Below are 15000 nucleotides of genomic sequence, written 5' to 3'. Positions count from 1 at the left end.
CTCAGGTAAATTTGAGTGAAAGCAAAGATATTTTTGTTTACATATTTTCTATAATTTCTATAAATATGTCCTTATGTTCAAAAAACTGATTAGTAGATGTTTTTTAAATACTTTTCTATTAACTTTACTAGTACTTTCGTCCAAGAGACTGGGTCTATCAGCAGTTGTTTTACAATCTTAAGAGTCATAAAGCACCACAGCATGTTCCTGAGATATACAAAGGTGCATTTTAATAGTTGTTAGTCAAATTTTTTTTGATATCACATAAGTCTGTCTATTAACTTTTATTAACTTGTTTTGAATTTTTGCTTTTTTTGTTTTAATATTTTTTGTTATAACAATTATTTTAATAAAAAATTTATTCATAATTTGAAATGATCTCAGGGTCCTCTTATATTTAATTGGATCTAGATCTAGTAGTTACTGGTTTGTATCTACTATTGAGAAAGGAGTAATCCGTTTTCATGTCTGCATATAGAAATTCACTTCTTTTATTTAATAGGTTGGTATCTTTATAAGTCAAGATTTTATATGTTTTATTGAGACATAATTTACATATTTTCGATTTATATAATTTACATGATTTCTTTTTTTGTTGAGTGGCCTGAGATTGAAGACAGACTACATTTATAATCAGATTTTAATTAGGCTTCATTATACAGAAATAGTATTTTAAAATATTTCTTTGTTGTGTTGAAAATTATTGATTTGAAGTAGTTTCATATAATGGTTTCTTTAGGCAACAAAGTATTTTCTAATTTATAAATTGTATGGCATTTCAAAAACATTTTTGAAGTTTCTTATTTTATTGTTCTTGGCAGTGTTTTTGAGTAACTTAGTGTATAATTAAAAGGTATTATAAGCTATTGTTTGTATAAAGCAAGCACTAAGAATAAAATTTACTCTCCTGGTAGTTTATAAAATTTTTCTGCGAGATTTTATTTCCAGTGTGTACAGAACGTTCGTTATCTTAAAGACATCATAAGGGCCTGTGATGTTTATAAGGCATTGTATAGACATCATATAGACGTCTGTGCCGCTGGGTTGAAGCAAAATGGTTGTCAATGCTCTCAGCAAGCTCATATTCAATTAAAATTAATTTAAATGCAAAAAGATGTTGTTTTGTCATTGTTGATCACAGATAATTTTTTATCTTAAGTCTACTGAAACTTCTCTCATCATAAACAGATGTAAAAGGAAGAGTCAAGTTGGTTTTGTAGAATATAGACAAGTTAGGAAAACATGTCATCTATTAAGAATGGATGTACACTGTTAATTTATAGTTCAGTTGTCATTGCTGGAGATATTGATGCATACAAATCTTTGAAAGAGGATCGGCATGATTAGGTTTTAAGTGGGGAGGAGGTACATACAAAAACATTTTTAATATATAAAAATAAATCTAAATTGCTCCACAATGTTGAAATCAGTTAATTTAAAACTTGTTGTTTTCTCTTTTGAATCGCAGTTGTTTTGATACACCAAACGATGTTAAAAATCGATTAAATGTTATATTCATAAAAAATCCAATGAATCTTAAAATCATAATGTACACATTATGATTATAAGATATGTTCTTAAAACAAAATGTCTCTGTTTTGTTTTCTGCCTTAATTTTGGGCAAATTTGTAAAACAGGTATGTAAACAATGGTTTGTTGTTTCCTAGTTTTTGATTTCCATTTAAATAAATGCATATTTTTGTAATAAGAAGTTCATATTTTAGGGGGCCCCAGTTGGCTGACTTAGAAATCAGATTCATCACTAAAAAGTACTTTTGACCATTGTTATCTTGACCAATTCAAATTTTTATTAGCAAATCTCAAGTGTGCTTTTCAAATCTTTATAGAAGTAAAAGGTTTCTTTGCAGTACATCTTCCAAATAGATTTGGCTTCAAACAACACTTGGTTACTTTAAACAACACTTGGTTACTTCAAACAACACTTGGTTATGTCAACACTACATTTTACATTATAAAATTTTTTCATTTCAGCATTTAACAAAACAGCATTTTTGCGTGGATCATTTTTTGTGGCACAAATTAAAAGTTTATCTTGTCGTTTCAGATGTAATTTGAGGCCTTCCTAACTTTAAAGAGACTCTATTGTTATTTCTTTCCTTTTATCTTTTATATATATCCGCTATTGTTGATTTTCCTATATCAAACTGATCTGCTATGTCTCTTGTAGTTCAGCCTTGTTCAATTGCACGCAATACCGCTTCTTTGACAGCTAAACTTGTATAATTTTGCTTTGTTGCTTTTAAAATTTGTTTAAAACAATCTTTTTTAATTTATTTACAAGTAAAATCTTTTTTAAACAAATCTTGCATCTTAGATGACATACTATAATATAAAACTGTATATAATATATACTACAAAATATAAAAACGTTATCAAACATAATTACAAAATATATCAATAAAAAAACTGCAATATATAAAAAATTAATGCAATAAAAATAAAGTCTAAACTAGTATTTAAAATACCCCTACAAGCAGTTTTGCAAGCAAAACATCTTTTTTTGCATCGATTTAAGAAGATTGTAACTAACTTTGTTTGGAACTCTTCTCCAAATGGTATCTAATTCTTGTTTGTGGCTATTATAATTCATATTTGTGGCTCAATCACCAGATTTGATTGGATTCAAATCTGGTGATTGAGCTGGCCAGAGCAATAAATCTACTTTGTTTTCTTTCACCCATGTTTTTACTGTATAAGCTGTGTGGGCAGGCGTCAAACCTTGTTGAAATTGCCACCATTCATTTCGATCAATCAGCATGTCCACTGATGAAACCATGCAGTTCTCTAGCATCTCTATATGTATGTATGTATGTATGTTGGTTGATTTAGCCTGTATAATTGTTACACAAACCTACTCCTTTAAAATTCAAGCAGCCCCAAATATCAAACTCCCCCCACCACCTTGCAACTTTGGTACAACAAAGTGATTACTATACTTTTCTGATTTAAATCTAATAACAAAAACTTTGTCTTTTCTATTTATTACTTCGAAGTTACTTTCATCACTAAAAACTTTCATTTCTCTAAACTCTCTCTTTACACTACTTTAATTTTGTAATCTCTGGTCATCAGCATAAGTTTTCTAACAACTGCACTAACACCAATTTTTTCCCTAGTAAAATGTTTGAACTGTATTGGTTTTTCTTGAATGTGTTGGTAAGTTCATGTAAACTTAACCTTGAGTTGGTTCTAATTTGATAAAATATAAGACTATTTTTGTGCTCAGTAGTTTTTTTAACCTTCCTGATCCTGCATGACATTTGATGCCAATTTTTGTTTTAAATGTCTTTAGAGTATATCTGAAATACTCTAAATTAAAAATTTCAAACCAATTCTTTGAAATTTTTAATTTTATTATTATTATTATTAATGATATTTCTCTTATATTATATTGAGCCATCCTTTATACCTATTATTTGCCACTTAGTTGCTTTGCTGACTGCTTTTTAACCCATTTCTATATATCTTAGCATTTAGGTCTTATCAAAATATTTAAAAAAGGTATTCAAATATGACTAAACTGGTCATCATAAGTAAATTTATTCCACCTTTTATAGGAAATTGTCAAATTTACATATAAGTTAATAAAGTAATTAAGAGCAGTTGGATTTAGAAGAAAGTAGAATAGAAATTAATTTAAAAATTTGTGCACCTTTTTTTCCCGCAACCTTTTCCATGTCCAAAGTTTCTATTCAGCACGAATAAGTAATTATCTTTATAAATGAGACAAATTTTAAAAATTTTTTCTTTAGAACCATATTTAATATAATCGATACATGTTTTGACTTAATTTAAGCCATCTTAAATTATATTACTTAATTAGTTGAAATGATATTTAAAATTTATACTATACTATAAAAAATATATAAATAAATTATGTTAGTGTATTCTACGAATAGAGTACTCAATGTTTTTAAAGAATAGATAAAAAATTAGTAAGACCACTTATCTAATATTTTTTTCGACAGGCTATTTTTCTTCTGTAGGTTCGTTATATATAAATACACACACACATATATCCATTCTGTTTTTGAAACTTATATTTGTATATATTTTAATCTTGTTATATTTTAGATATGGTATCAATGCGAATTCCAATGACTGAGAGAGTGGCATTACCATTATTTGAAACTCTAGACTATGTTGATAATATACCAAAGGAGGTTGTTTTTATAATTTTCATGTGTCATTTGTGAAAATTTTGCAATGAGAAAATTAACCAAATAAAAAATATTTAAAAAAAGTTTTCTTTTTAATCTATACACATTTTTCATTTTTTCTGTTTATTATCAATAAATATTTGTCGACCAGTTAAGTGTGTGTTTGCTAAATCTGGTTTCAAAAATAATAGAACTTTAGAAAATATATAAATAATTAGTAGATCTTTTTAGCAGAATGTCTCTACATACCAAAATCCAAAACTAAATTCTCTCAGAAATACAAAAAATGAACATGTGGCCTCCTGGTTCTCGACTGATAGTTTGATAATTTTACACCTATAAAGTACTTGATGAATTAATATTAAAAAGTTCATTTAATACTTCTATTTTTCTAAAGTTTTATTTAAAAAAAGCTTTTTTTTTTCAAGTAAATGATTTTACATTTTTTCATAAGTAAACGATTTTACATTTTTTTAAAAAGTAAAATAGAGAGAAAAAAAACATTTTTTGGAAAAATATTTCGGAATTCAGCTTCAGTTAATAGCTTAGTCTAATTATTTTTGAGTTAAAAACATTTTTAAAAAGTGTTTACAAAGTTAGTAAACTTTTTACAAGTTTTTTTCCTTTTCCTTATTTAAAATTATAAATATTTTAATAAAAATTTATTATGTGAAATGTTATTTATTTTAATAAAAATTTTTTAATTTAAGTGTTCTTATTTCTTTTTACATAAAAAAAGTATTTATTTTAATAAGATATTTTTAATTAAAGTGTTCTTATTTCTTTGTACATAAAAATATGAATCTATTTATGTAACTAAACAATATCACAAACTAATTACAACATAAAAATAAACATAAAAAATAATCAAAAACATTGAACCAATTAAATCTCTGTATTTTAGAACACATTTATTTTAATAACTTAATTTTATACTTAACTCATTTTGGTACAAAATTATGGGTTTGCTACATTTTGGAACTCAAAATAAGAAATAATTATTTAAAAAGTTCTTTATCTGCACTTTCAATTACACCAAATGAAAAGATTGTCTCAACTATTTTGTAAAATTAATGCTTTGTGATTCTCATTAATTCCCATATTTGTAATAAATTTTTTGATATCGCAAAGTTTGACATTTTCAACATGACTTTTAAAAGGAAGTTCAGCTATTTTAGAATGTAAAAACATTTGACCTCTTTTAAAAACACTGTGATTACTATATGACTTCTAACATTTACTAAGAAATATGCTGAAATATATTTAAATGTCAAACCTTTTCCATCATACACTTTCCAATCATACAATCTATTCCTATTTCATGTGATTGACCAACTGTTTTGAAAACTTTAAAATACTATTTTGGTTAAATTGTTTTAATTTTTTCTAAAGATCAGGAGGCTAATAGTAAGAGTGTTCATGAACTACAAAAATTAATTTGATATTCATTTTTATGGTGAAATGCAAAAGTATTATTCATTGAGAGCATAGCTTTATTTTTGTTTTTTTCAGATAGGGGTCGTCCATAAAGTACGTACGCCAAAAATTTTGAAATTTGATCCCCCCCCCCCCTTCCCCTGTTGCCATGCATACTTTTATGTCCCCCCCACCCCCACCCCCCCTTAAAAGGGCACAAAATTTGTACGTTTCTCAAATACCCCCCCCCTTCCTCTCAAATATCCCCCCATCCCTCCTTTATTTTTTTTTCTCAATAAAAAAATTTATGTATTTGGGCGAGAGGTTAATGTGGCGGATATAGTCGACAGAGATCCAGGTTCAATTCCCGGTGAAATCCATGTAAACCTTTCTTTTGTTTTAATAACGAATCAAATGTAAATAAACTATATTTAAGGTGGATGTTTTTTTCTGGCACCCCTCTTTAGTAAGTAAAAAACGAGTCTTACGTGAGATCAGTAATATTGAAAACAAAGGGTAAAACTCAGTGGGAGGGGGCAACAGCAAATTTTGTGCCCTTTTGCTAATTTAAGAAGTTTTTATTTTAGCAAAACCTAGCGGTCAAATTTGGAAGATTTTGAGACACCATTGACACGTTTTTTTGGGGGGTGACTCCGTCCCATCAACCACGGCCCTCAGGTCTTACTCTGGACCAGTATATAAGGGGTGGCATGTGTGCATGGGCCCCCTCAGGGTTTTTTGATGTTCCAGATAGAACTCTTTCACACATCGTGCAAACTTAAGTTTGTTAATATGCCAAATGGGATGGCCTTGCAAAAAATTTGGATGGCAGAGGCCTGGGACCAAAAAGCCCTATAGCGTTTGCCTCCCCCCTTCCCTGCCCAAACGTGAGGGAAATATGTAGCAAAATTTTTAACTTTAACATTTAAAACTAAATTTAAATTTATCGACAGATTTTAATTTTTGTAGAAAAATATTGTAAATTACAAAAAAGTTATGACCATGCAAAATTTACACCCCTCTCATTTTGGGGATCGGAAAATTTGCATGGTCATAACTTTTGTAATTTACAATATTTTTCTACAAAAATTAAAATCTGTCAATAAATTTAAACTTAGTTTTAGATGGTAAAGTTGAAAATTTTACTACATTTGTGCCCTCACATATGGGCAGGGGAGGGTAAGCGTTTTAAGGCTTTTTGTTCACAGGCCTCCGCCATCCTGATATTTTGCAAGGCCTCCTCATTTGGCATAGGTATAAACAAACTTAAGTTATGAGTTTGCACAATGTGTGAAAGTGTCCTATCTGGAACATCAAAAAATTCTGAGGGCGCCCATACATGTGTGTGCATAGAGGAAAACTATACCTTCTACTCCATATACCATACATCTTTGTATGATGGCAAACTAGAATCTCTAGTCAGAATGTAACTTTTCTATTGATTAGCTGGTTAATTGTGATAAATTAGAAAATCGAAGTACGTACTTTTAAATTGAACTCTCCCCCCTCCCCCCTCTTATACGCTTTTGTACGCTTTTTGAAGACCTCCCCCCTATGAGCGTACGTACTTTATGGACGACTCCATACAAGAAAGTGTGATGTCAAACCAAAATTGTTGTTACAAGAAAAATGTAGCTACTGATGTATGTCCATTTTTAGACAATTTTTTTGTTGCATTTTAAAATGCGCCTAATATTTTTACAGTTTTTCCACATCGTTTCTCAGCTCAGGTCTGTCATCATTTTCTATTCATAGTTGCTGCTTTCTGTACAACTTTATGTTGAAGAAGTTTTAATGAGCTGCATGTGCACTTAACTTTTCTACACTTTTCTGCTAGAAGTTTGATTGCTGGTTTTATTTGTCATGTTAAATCTCAGTCTATCCGAACTTATAAAATAAGAAAAATAAATGTCTATTCAAATTTATATGATATAAATGGTTTAAATATGCATAGGTATTGGTTGGTTTAAAAAAAAGATGCCTTAAATACAAAATTTTATCATACTAAAGGAAGAATAAGTTTTATATAAATTTAAAAGTACATTAAATGCAATTGTTTGGCCCATAATATATAATATATATTTATCCAACTTTTAAATTTATATTAAAAAAACTTATTATTTTTTTTTACTATATTTAAAGTTTTGCTATTTTTACACTAATATTTGTTGTTATTTCATTTAATCTAAAAATTAAAAGTCGGAATTTCATCTACAAAACAAATTGAAATTACGGATGAAAATATTTGTTCAAAATTTCAATTGAAACCTTAAAAGTTTGATAACAAATCATCACCCTACCCATATATAAATATATATGCACACATCTATGTTTTTATATACATATAAATGTATATACATGTATATGTACTATTAGCCTCCTGATATTGCATTTTGAAAAGTAGAAAATATTTTGAAAAAATCAAAATAATTCAACCAATAAGATAGCAAAAATGAAAGAATGTGTATTTTTTAATAAAGTTAGTTATTTTATTCAATATAATCTTTCTTAACTTAAACACACTTTTTCCAATGATCCTCAAATAGTACCACCTCTGTAATAATTTTGCTCTGCAAAATACTGTTCCATGACTGCAATAGCTTCTTCATTCAATCAATGATGTTTTCCATGAAGAAATTATTTTAAGTTTCTGGAAAGGTAATAGTCTGAAGGGGCCAAATCTGGTGATAATGATGGGTGTTCAAGTAATTTCTACTTTAATTTGTTCTGTTTAACCATCGTCAAAAAACTTGTATGACTGCATGCATTGTCTTGATGAAAAATAGTTGTTTCTTCTATTTTCATATATTAATATTCTTAAATTTCACTTAAGAAAGTTTGTGAAGTTTTGTGCGTGAGAATGCATAGACTTTGCATTTTACACTCAACATCAGCTTTTGCACAGTCTTTGGCTAGACTTTTTTGGTAGCTCTAATCCATTTATTTTTGAAGTCTCTAATGTTTTTGGCTTCTTTTATATTGAACCTTAGTTTTCTTTTGACAAGAGCCCAATTTATTTCGATAGGATGTAGTTCGGGACAGTTTGGTGGTTCAATAGAGCGTAGTTCGGGACTGTTTTTCAACGAAATGAAGTTGTCCCAGAGTGACATGATGCTAAATTGGGCCAAAATAACTGGTTACCCATGTGTGTTCTTAAAAACGGCAAAAGATGTTTCTTTAGGCATTCTTTTATGTATATTTTGGTGTTAATTGTTCCTGTTGTCACAAGACAAAAGCTTATTTTACCATATTCACAAATTGCTTGCCAAACAAAGAATTTTTTAGCAAATTTTTGTATTCTAAAGCATTTATAATTGGAATTCAGTTTCTTGCAATTAATTGCTGAATAATATTTGGTGTCCTGGAAGAGATTGGAAATATGCAGCACAATAAGTTTCATTGTCAATAATCAAACAAGACTTTTTGGCGCATAATTTTTTATAGAGCAGCTTTGAACAACGAATTGCGACGTTTTCTTGCTTTTCTTCACGACGAGGAACTTTTTTCTTTTTATAAGATTTATAGCCACAATTTCTCTTTATTCTTTGTATAGTGGAAGCACTTGTCTTAAATTTATTCGCTAAAGTTCGAACAGAAATCTCCGGTTTTCTGTCTTAGGCATCTTTCACTTTTTTACCAAGATCTCGTCTAACAAAACATTTTTTTCTTCCACTTCCTGATTTACTTTTGATTGTACCAGTGTCCTTAAATTGTTTCACAATGCTCTGCACTGTTCTCAAAGCAATCTGCAACTCTTTAGAAATTGTTTTGTTTGATACACCAGGATTTTCAACGAGAAAATGCAAAATTTTTTCTTGCTTCTTATCTTGATTTGATGGCATTTCAATTAAAACTAATTGTTTTGATAACAGAGTTGTTTAAATTTTGAATAACACTAAAACATTTTTAAAACAGTTAGCTATTTAAAATGATGCACGATTTCCAAAAAAACACCACATCAGAACACGCGCAGATTTTTTCTGGTACATGTCTTAATAAGTTGCATTAAAAACATAAGTAATATAGAATAAGAAATTAAGCACATCTTTAAATTTATTATAAAAAAGTTTTTTTGAGTTGTTAAAAGTTACTTAAAATTGATTTAATTTTATCATAGAAAAAAGAAGAGTTTCTAATAGTTGCTGAAGATGCAACTAAATGGTTGACCATATTTAATTTTGAGTATGTTAAATTTATTTAAATGCTTTGCTTTTTTAACAAATGTTTCTAATTTTTTGCTAATAAGATTTTGTTCAAAATTATAATTATGGGTTTTTATTTAGAGTAAACAGTAATATCTTATCAACATTGGTCAAGATTTTTTGTTTGTGTGAAAAAAATGCAGAAGCAAGGTTAAAATTTTAAATTTAGAATAAAGAGATATTTATACTCTGTAAATTTTTTAGCTTATCAGAATATTTAAGTGCTTATTAGCAACCAATATTAAAATCTTCTTTATATCAATTATTTTAAAAAGTGTTCTTAATTATTTTAAAAGAATTCTTTAGAATTAGGATAATTTTAGTTGGTCATTTGTTTTTATAATTTTTTAAAAGGTACTTATTTTTGTGTCTGCATTTAGAAATTAATTCAGATTTTCTGTTTAATAAATTTTTTTGATCAAAATGAGTAATAATTTCAAATTTTTCTAGTAAACATAGTATACATTTTTTAGAAATGTTATTATAGGCAAGCACAGTTTTTAGGATAAACCAGTTTAAATTAAAGTTAATATTTTTTTCTTTTAGTTGCCAAATATATTTTGACAGCATAGTCACTTTTAAGTATTTTTTATGTTTGAAAGATTGTTTGTGGTGGCATTAGGTTTTTTCCATTCAGCCTCCGTTAAGCCAATATATTGTTTATCAAGGTTGTTTTTTGAGGAAACATTACATTTTTAAACAATTTCTTTTTTTTTTACATAACCTAATGATGAATTATCGTATAATTTAAAACCTAATGATGAATTATCATATATTAAAATAAATTCAAATCATCCCCCTCAAATAGACTAAATTTAAACTCTTCTAATGAAAATATTTTCAAATCTTCCAAATGCGCATATGAGGTTGCTCTTAAAAAAAGCGAATTTAAAAATTTCGAGCTAAAATTTGAAATTTTTTCCCAATGAACTTTTGATCGAGAAACAATTTGTCGAAGATAAAATTAGATAAGTGCTTTTACTAATTTATTATTTTTCTGTTCTTAAAGAGCATAGAGCACTCTATTTGTAGAATACACTAATATAATATACTTATATATATCAAGCCTTGTCGGAAAGCACTTGCGGTTGCACGCCTTGTTCGTCCATGTTAAAAGTATTTTTTTTAGACAAACTAACCACGGCAGTTAGCACCTTTTTAACATAAAGTGTTTCAATAATTCGCAGCAAAAAGCTAAACTTATCTACTTAGAAAAAATAAAACAATCCTGAAAAAAGGAAACAAAATTATAACGAAATATCAAGTTTAATTAAATAAACTAGAAAATTTAATAATTAAAAAAAGTAAATTAAAAAAAAAATATTTTTTATAAAATTTTTATACAACTTTTGTATTCTTTTTTTTAGTGTCGTTGTTGAAAAAAATATAATCTTTTATAACGATTTAACAACAATTGAAAGTTTTGATATGCAGTTTATTCAGGATTTTTATGAGTCCATATAATTAAGAAACTAATTTACTACGTACACTAGAACTATAAAAAGTTTTGTTCATTTTTTTTTCTTATGTTTATTTGTTTATTACGTTTATTTGTTTTTACGTCTTTTCGCTTTTAAAAAAGTTTTTGCTATATTTGATGTTTTTTCTCAATACTTATTATAATAGGAAAATAAGAAAATAAGTTGTTATTTATTTGTAAAAAATACTATTTGATTAATGAATTTTGTTAATGATAGAATAAGTTAAATAAAAGAATGACATAGTTTCTTTAATGAATGTATTTACTGCATTTGATGCATGTCCGAAATTGTATCTTTCATTTTGCCCAATTTCCAATGTTAATACAAATTACCAGAGATTATGAACATAATGATTTCGCCGTTTAAAAAAAATGTATTTTAAAACTAATAAAGTTTTAAATAGGCTCCTAAAAATTTTGTTAAGAAAGTTCAGTAAATTAACAATGCACTAGCCCACAATTTTGCAGCATCATTTCCTTTTTTTACATGAAAAACTTGTTAAAAAATTTTTTTTTTTACAAATAAATAGCAATTAGTTTTCTTGCTTTCCATTGATAAAAACAGTTATGTTTAGCAACGACATATGAAAAACAAATTTAAAAATTGTCTGTGTTTCTAGCACAATTTATAAAGTATTTCCTTTATATACTGAAAAAAGTTGCAAAAAAAATTGTATATCAAAAATATTTTTATTTTCGTTATATTCTTATCTACTTTTTTCCTCTACTTGTATCAATTTAAATTAGTGGAAAATAACAAACACCCTAAAAAAAAAAGAAAAACAAAAAGAGTAAAATATTTAGGTATATTATTTTTTGACAATAATTTTCTTTTTTTATTATTAAATTTTTTTAGCTTATTTTATTTAGATTTTCTATTTCGCATAGTCTTCGGTTCTTTTCTTAGAGTATTGCTGTTTTATTCTCTAGTTTCTTATTGCTTTGTTTTGACTCGAATTCTTAAAACGATTTCTATATAAAAACGTGGTCAAGTTGTCTATAAAAATTACTTCAAGTGTGGCCATACAAGGTGTGCGGCCGAACGCGCTACCCAGGAAGGCTTGATATATATATATATATATATATATATATATATATATATATATATATATATATGCATTTATTTATTCTATCCATTTATTGATTATTTTTTTTGTTCCTTTTTATTTTAGAAAAGTAATTGAAGAGTACAAGTTAAAGGGTGTTTCTCCTAAGTATGTATTTAATAATATTCAAATTATTAATTTGCAATTAAAGATAATTTGCATGAAAGAATAACATAAATTTTTATTCTTTTTTTTTTTAGTTACAGTGCATTAAAGTATATGTTGGACACAAATCTCAAACAGCAGGATTTGAAAGGAGCATTGGTAACCTTGCAATAAATGCACAATGTACACAATAAAATGTGGACAAAATAAAATAAAATTTTATACACAATCAAATAAAATTATTTCAAAACTAAAAATTCATAAAATAGTTTATAGCTTTGTGAAAGTTTTAATTTCAATATTTTTCTTAATAGTTTTTCCTAAGGTCATTATCACCCAGGCTGATATCAGTCTAGAATAAAAGTTGCTTTAGCAGATGTGGCGCAGTTCTGTATTAAAAAATGAAATAAGCCCTTTCTTGAACTTGACTTAATTTATTTGTAGCTTACCTTAAGCCTGACAAAGTTTTTTGGTCGCATATGCAGAGTCTCCTGAAATATACTTTAAGTTATTTTAACTTAAAGTATACCCTTAAAATTCCTGGCTCACATCACATTTTAGGTATTCCAGTTAATATCTTATACATTCTTGTTAACAACAGGAGTTAGTTTTTTTTTTTTTTTTCCTTTTCTTTTTTTTTTCTAGCATTAAATATGAAATGTTATAAAGTTGAAAAAAATGTAAATTAAGAGAAAGATATCTCTGGCTTTCTTGTTTATTAAATTAAATGTTTTAAAGTTTCTGTAAAAGTATGTTGCTACGCTGCAGTATGTATATATATATATATATATATATATATATATATATATATATATATATATATATATATATATATATATATATATATATATATAAATACAGCAGTGTAGCAACAAAAAATAGGCCTCCCAACAAAATTTTAATCCAGGTCCCTAAATTTCTTCTCTTGAAAATAAAAAAATTATTTTTGAATACAATTTCAATTTAATTAAATAGAAACCAGTATGTTACAATATACAAGCCTAGTAAGTAGAAAATCTAATGAAAGTTTTTTTCTTGTCTTTATAGCTACAAATCGGTCAATAACACCTTTTAAATTTAATTGAGCTGCTATTTCTGCTTCAGTAGCTATTAGGTCTAGTGCAGACAAAATGATTTGCGCCATTATTGTCCTTAAATATGTTTTAATGTGCTTAAGGATCTTTATGCAGTTGCTACGTTAATGGGTAATGTCAAATTTACATAAGTGCTGCAATTATATTTTTAAATGAGCAACTTATTTCATAATATGATATTATGAAATAATAGGACACAGGTAAAATACAAAAATGCACAAATTTTTAATGTGTAAAATACAGGAAAAAAGTCCGGAAAATTTCTCTTAACCCTCAGTTTATCGCTGCCACAACCAAAACGCTCAGTCAATGATAGTAGATTCTATCCTCTTAATCTTTCGCAGTATTGAAGATGTCTCAAGCTGGAAGCCCATTTTGTTGCTTTGTGTTGAATAGATTCAACCAAGGTTTTATCAGTTTTTAAATTTCCGAGTTCAATCCCCACCACGTCCCTGGTAGTACCGCGCTCAACTTGTTTCTCCGCGCAGCGGCCTTGTTCGTCAAGGTTCGTGTTTCGAAGTTATAGAGTTGAGAGAGGGTTATGACCACAATTAAGTAGCCTCCTCATCTGTAGTGGCCTTCTGGGCCTTGGGGAGGTGAAATAACAAACAAAACAAAAAAAAAAATAAGAAGCCCAAATAGACACTGTATATTTATGGTGTGGTCTAATAAATACTTTATAAAACTTGAGAGCCGTTTTTTCATCAATGGAAGTGAATGTCTTTTTGCATACCAAGAACTTGTAAGGACTTTAAGAGTACTGTTTGAAAATGTGTGCTTCACTTGGCATTACATGAAATAATGACTCCTAAATTATGCACTTTAGTAGAGCTTTTAAGGTATTGATTTATTATATCTTTTTATTTTGTTTCTCATTTATTCCAAAATATCTTAATTTTAACATAAAGGTGTTTTGAGGTAGATAATCAATGCTTTGGTGAAATTGAGATTGCATCAATAAATTGGTGAAATACTATAGAAGATGAAATAATATCAAAAGTCTCTATTAGAGACAACAGAGTTTAGTGAAATAGGTCGATAGTTTTTAGCAAGTAATTTATCTTCTGTTTTTTTATAGACCGAACTAAAATTTGTTAATTTCTTTTGAGTGAGTACATTCCAGAATTAAATAATTAATAAAAGATTTCTGTAAATGGAAAAAACATTTATAGGGGTTTAGTTGGTTAGTTAATAATGTCTGAAATAGAAAAACCCAAGTCATCATTATAAGTTCATTCTGGTTAGTATTACTTTTTAATGATAGAAATTATTCAGAGGGATGTTAATATTATTTCTTTTTTATGTGGTCTTTTTGCTTTAAATATTTCAGCTTTTACAAAACAATTAAGAAGATAGCAGTTTATGCTAAGTTTATTATTCTACCATTTGGTTGAGAAGTTGATATACTAAGCCGAT

General features: G+C 27.5%; 1 protein-coding gene across 1 annotated transcript in view; it reads left to right on the top strand.

The window, feature by feature from the left end:
• Positions 1 to 15000, top strand: part of LOC100210577 (small ribosomal subunit protein mS39) — a 51798-nt gene that overhangs the window by 25832 nt on the left and 10966 nt on the right. Inside the window, exons 20-26 of the mRNA XM_065791200.1 lie at positions 1 to 5; positions 132 to 222; positions 4096 to 4184; positions 9715 to 9779; positions 9881 to 9949; positions 12452 to 12493; positions 12586 to 12649. The exon at positions 1 to 5 is cut by the window's left edge and continues 77 nt beyond it. Coding sequence (XP_065647272.1) covers positions 1 to 5; positions 132 to 222; positions 4096 to 4184; positions 9715 to 9779; positions 9881 to 9949; positions 12452 to 12493; positions 12586 to 12649 — 425 coding nt within the window. The remainder of the gene's footprint in view (positions 6 to 131; positions 223 to 4095; positions 4185 to 9714; positions 9780 to 9880; positions 9950 to 12451; positions 12494 to 12585; positions 12650 to 15000) is intronic.

The sequence above is a fragment of the Hydra vulgaris genome, chromosome 02 (genome assembly GCF_038396675.1).
Source record: "Hydra vulgaris chromosome 02, alternate assembly HydraT2T_AEP".
Classification (NCBI taxonomy): domain Eukaryota; kingdom Metazoa; phylum Cnidaria; class Hydrozoa; order Anthoathecata; family Hydridae; genus Hydra; species Hydra vulgaris.
The sequence above is the reverse complement of the archived record's forward strand: the minus strand, read 5'-3'. Positions and strand labels throughout refer to the sequence as shown.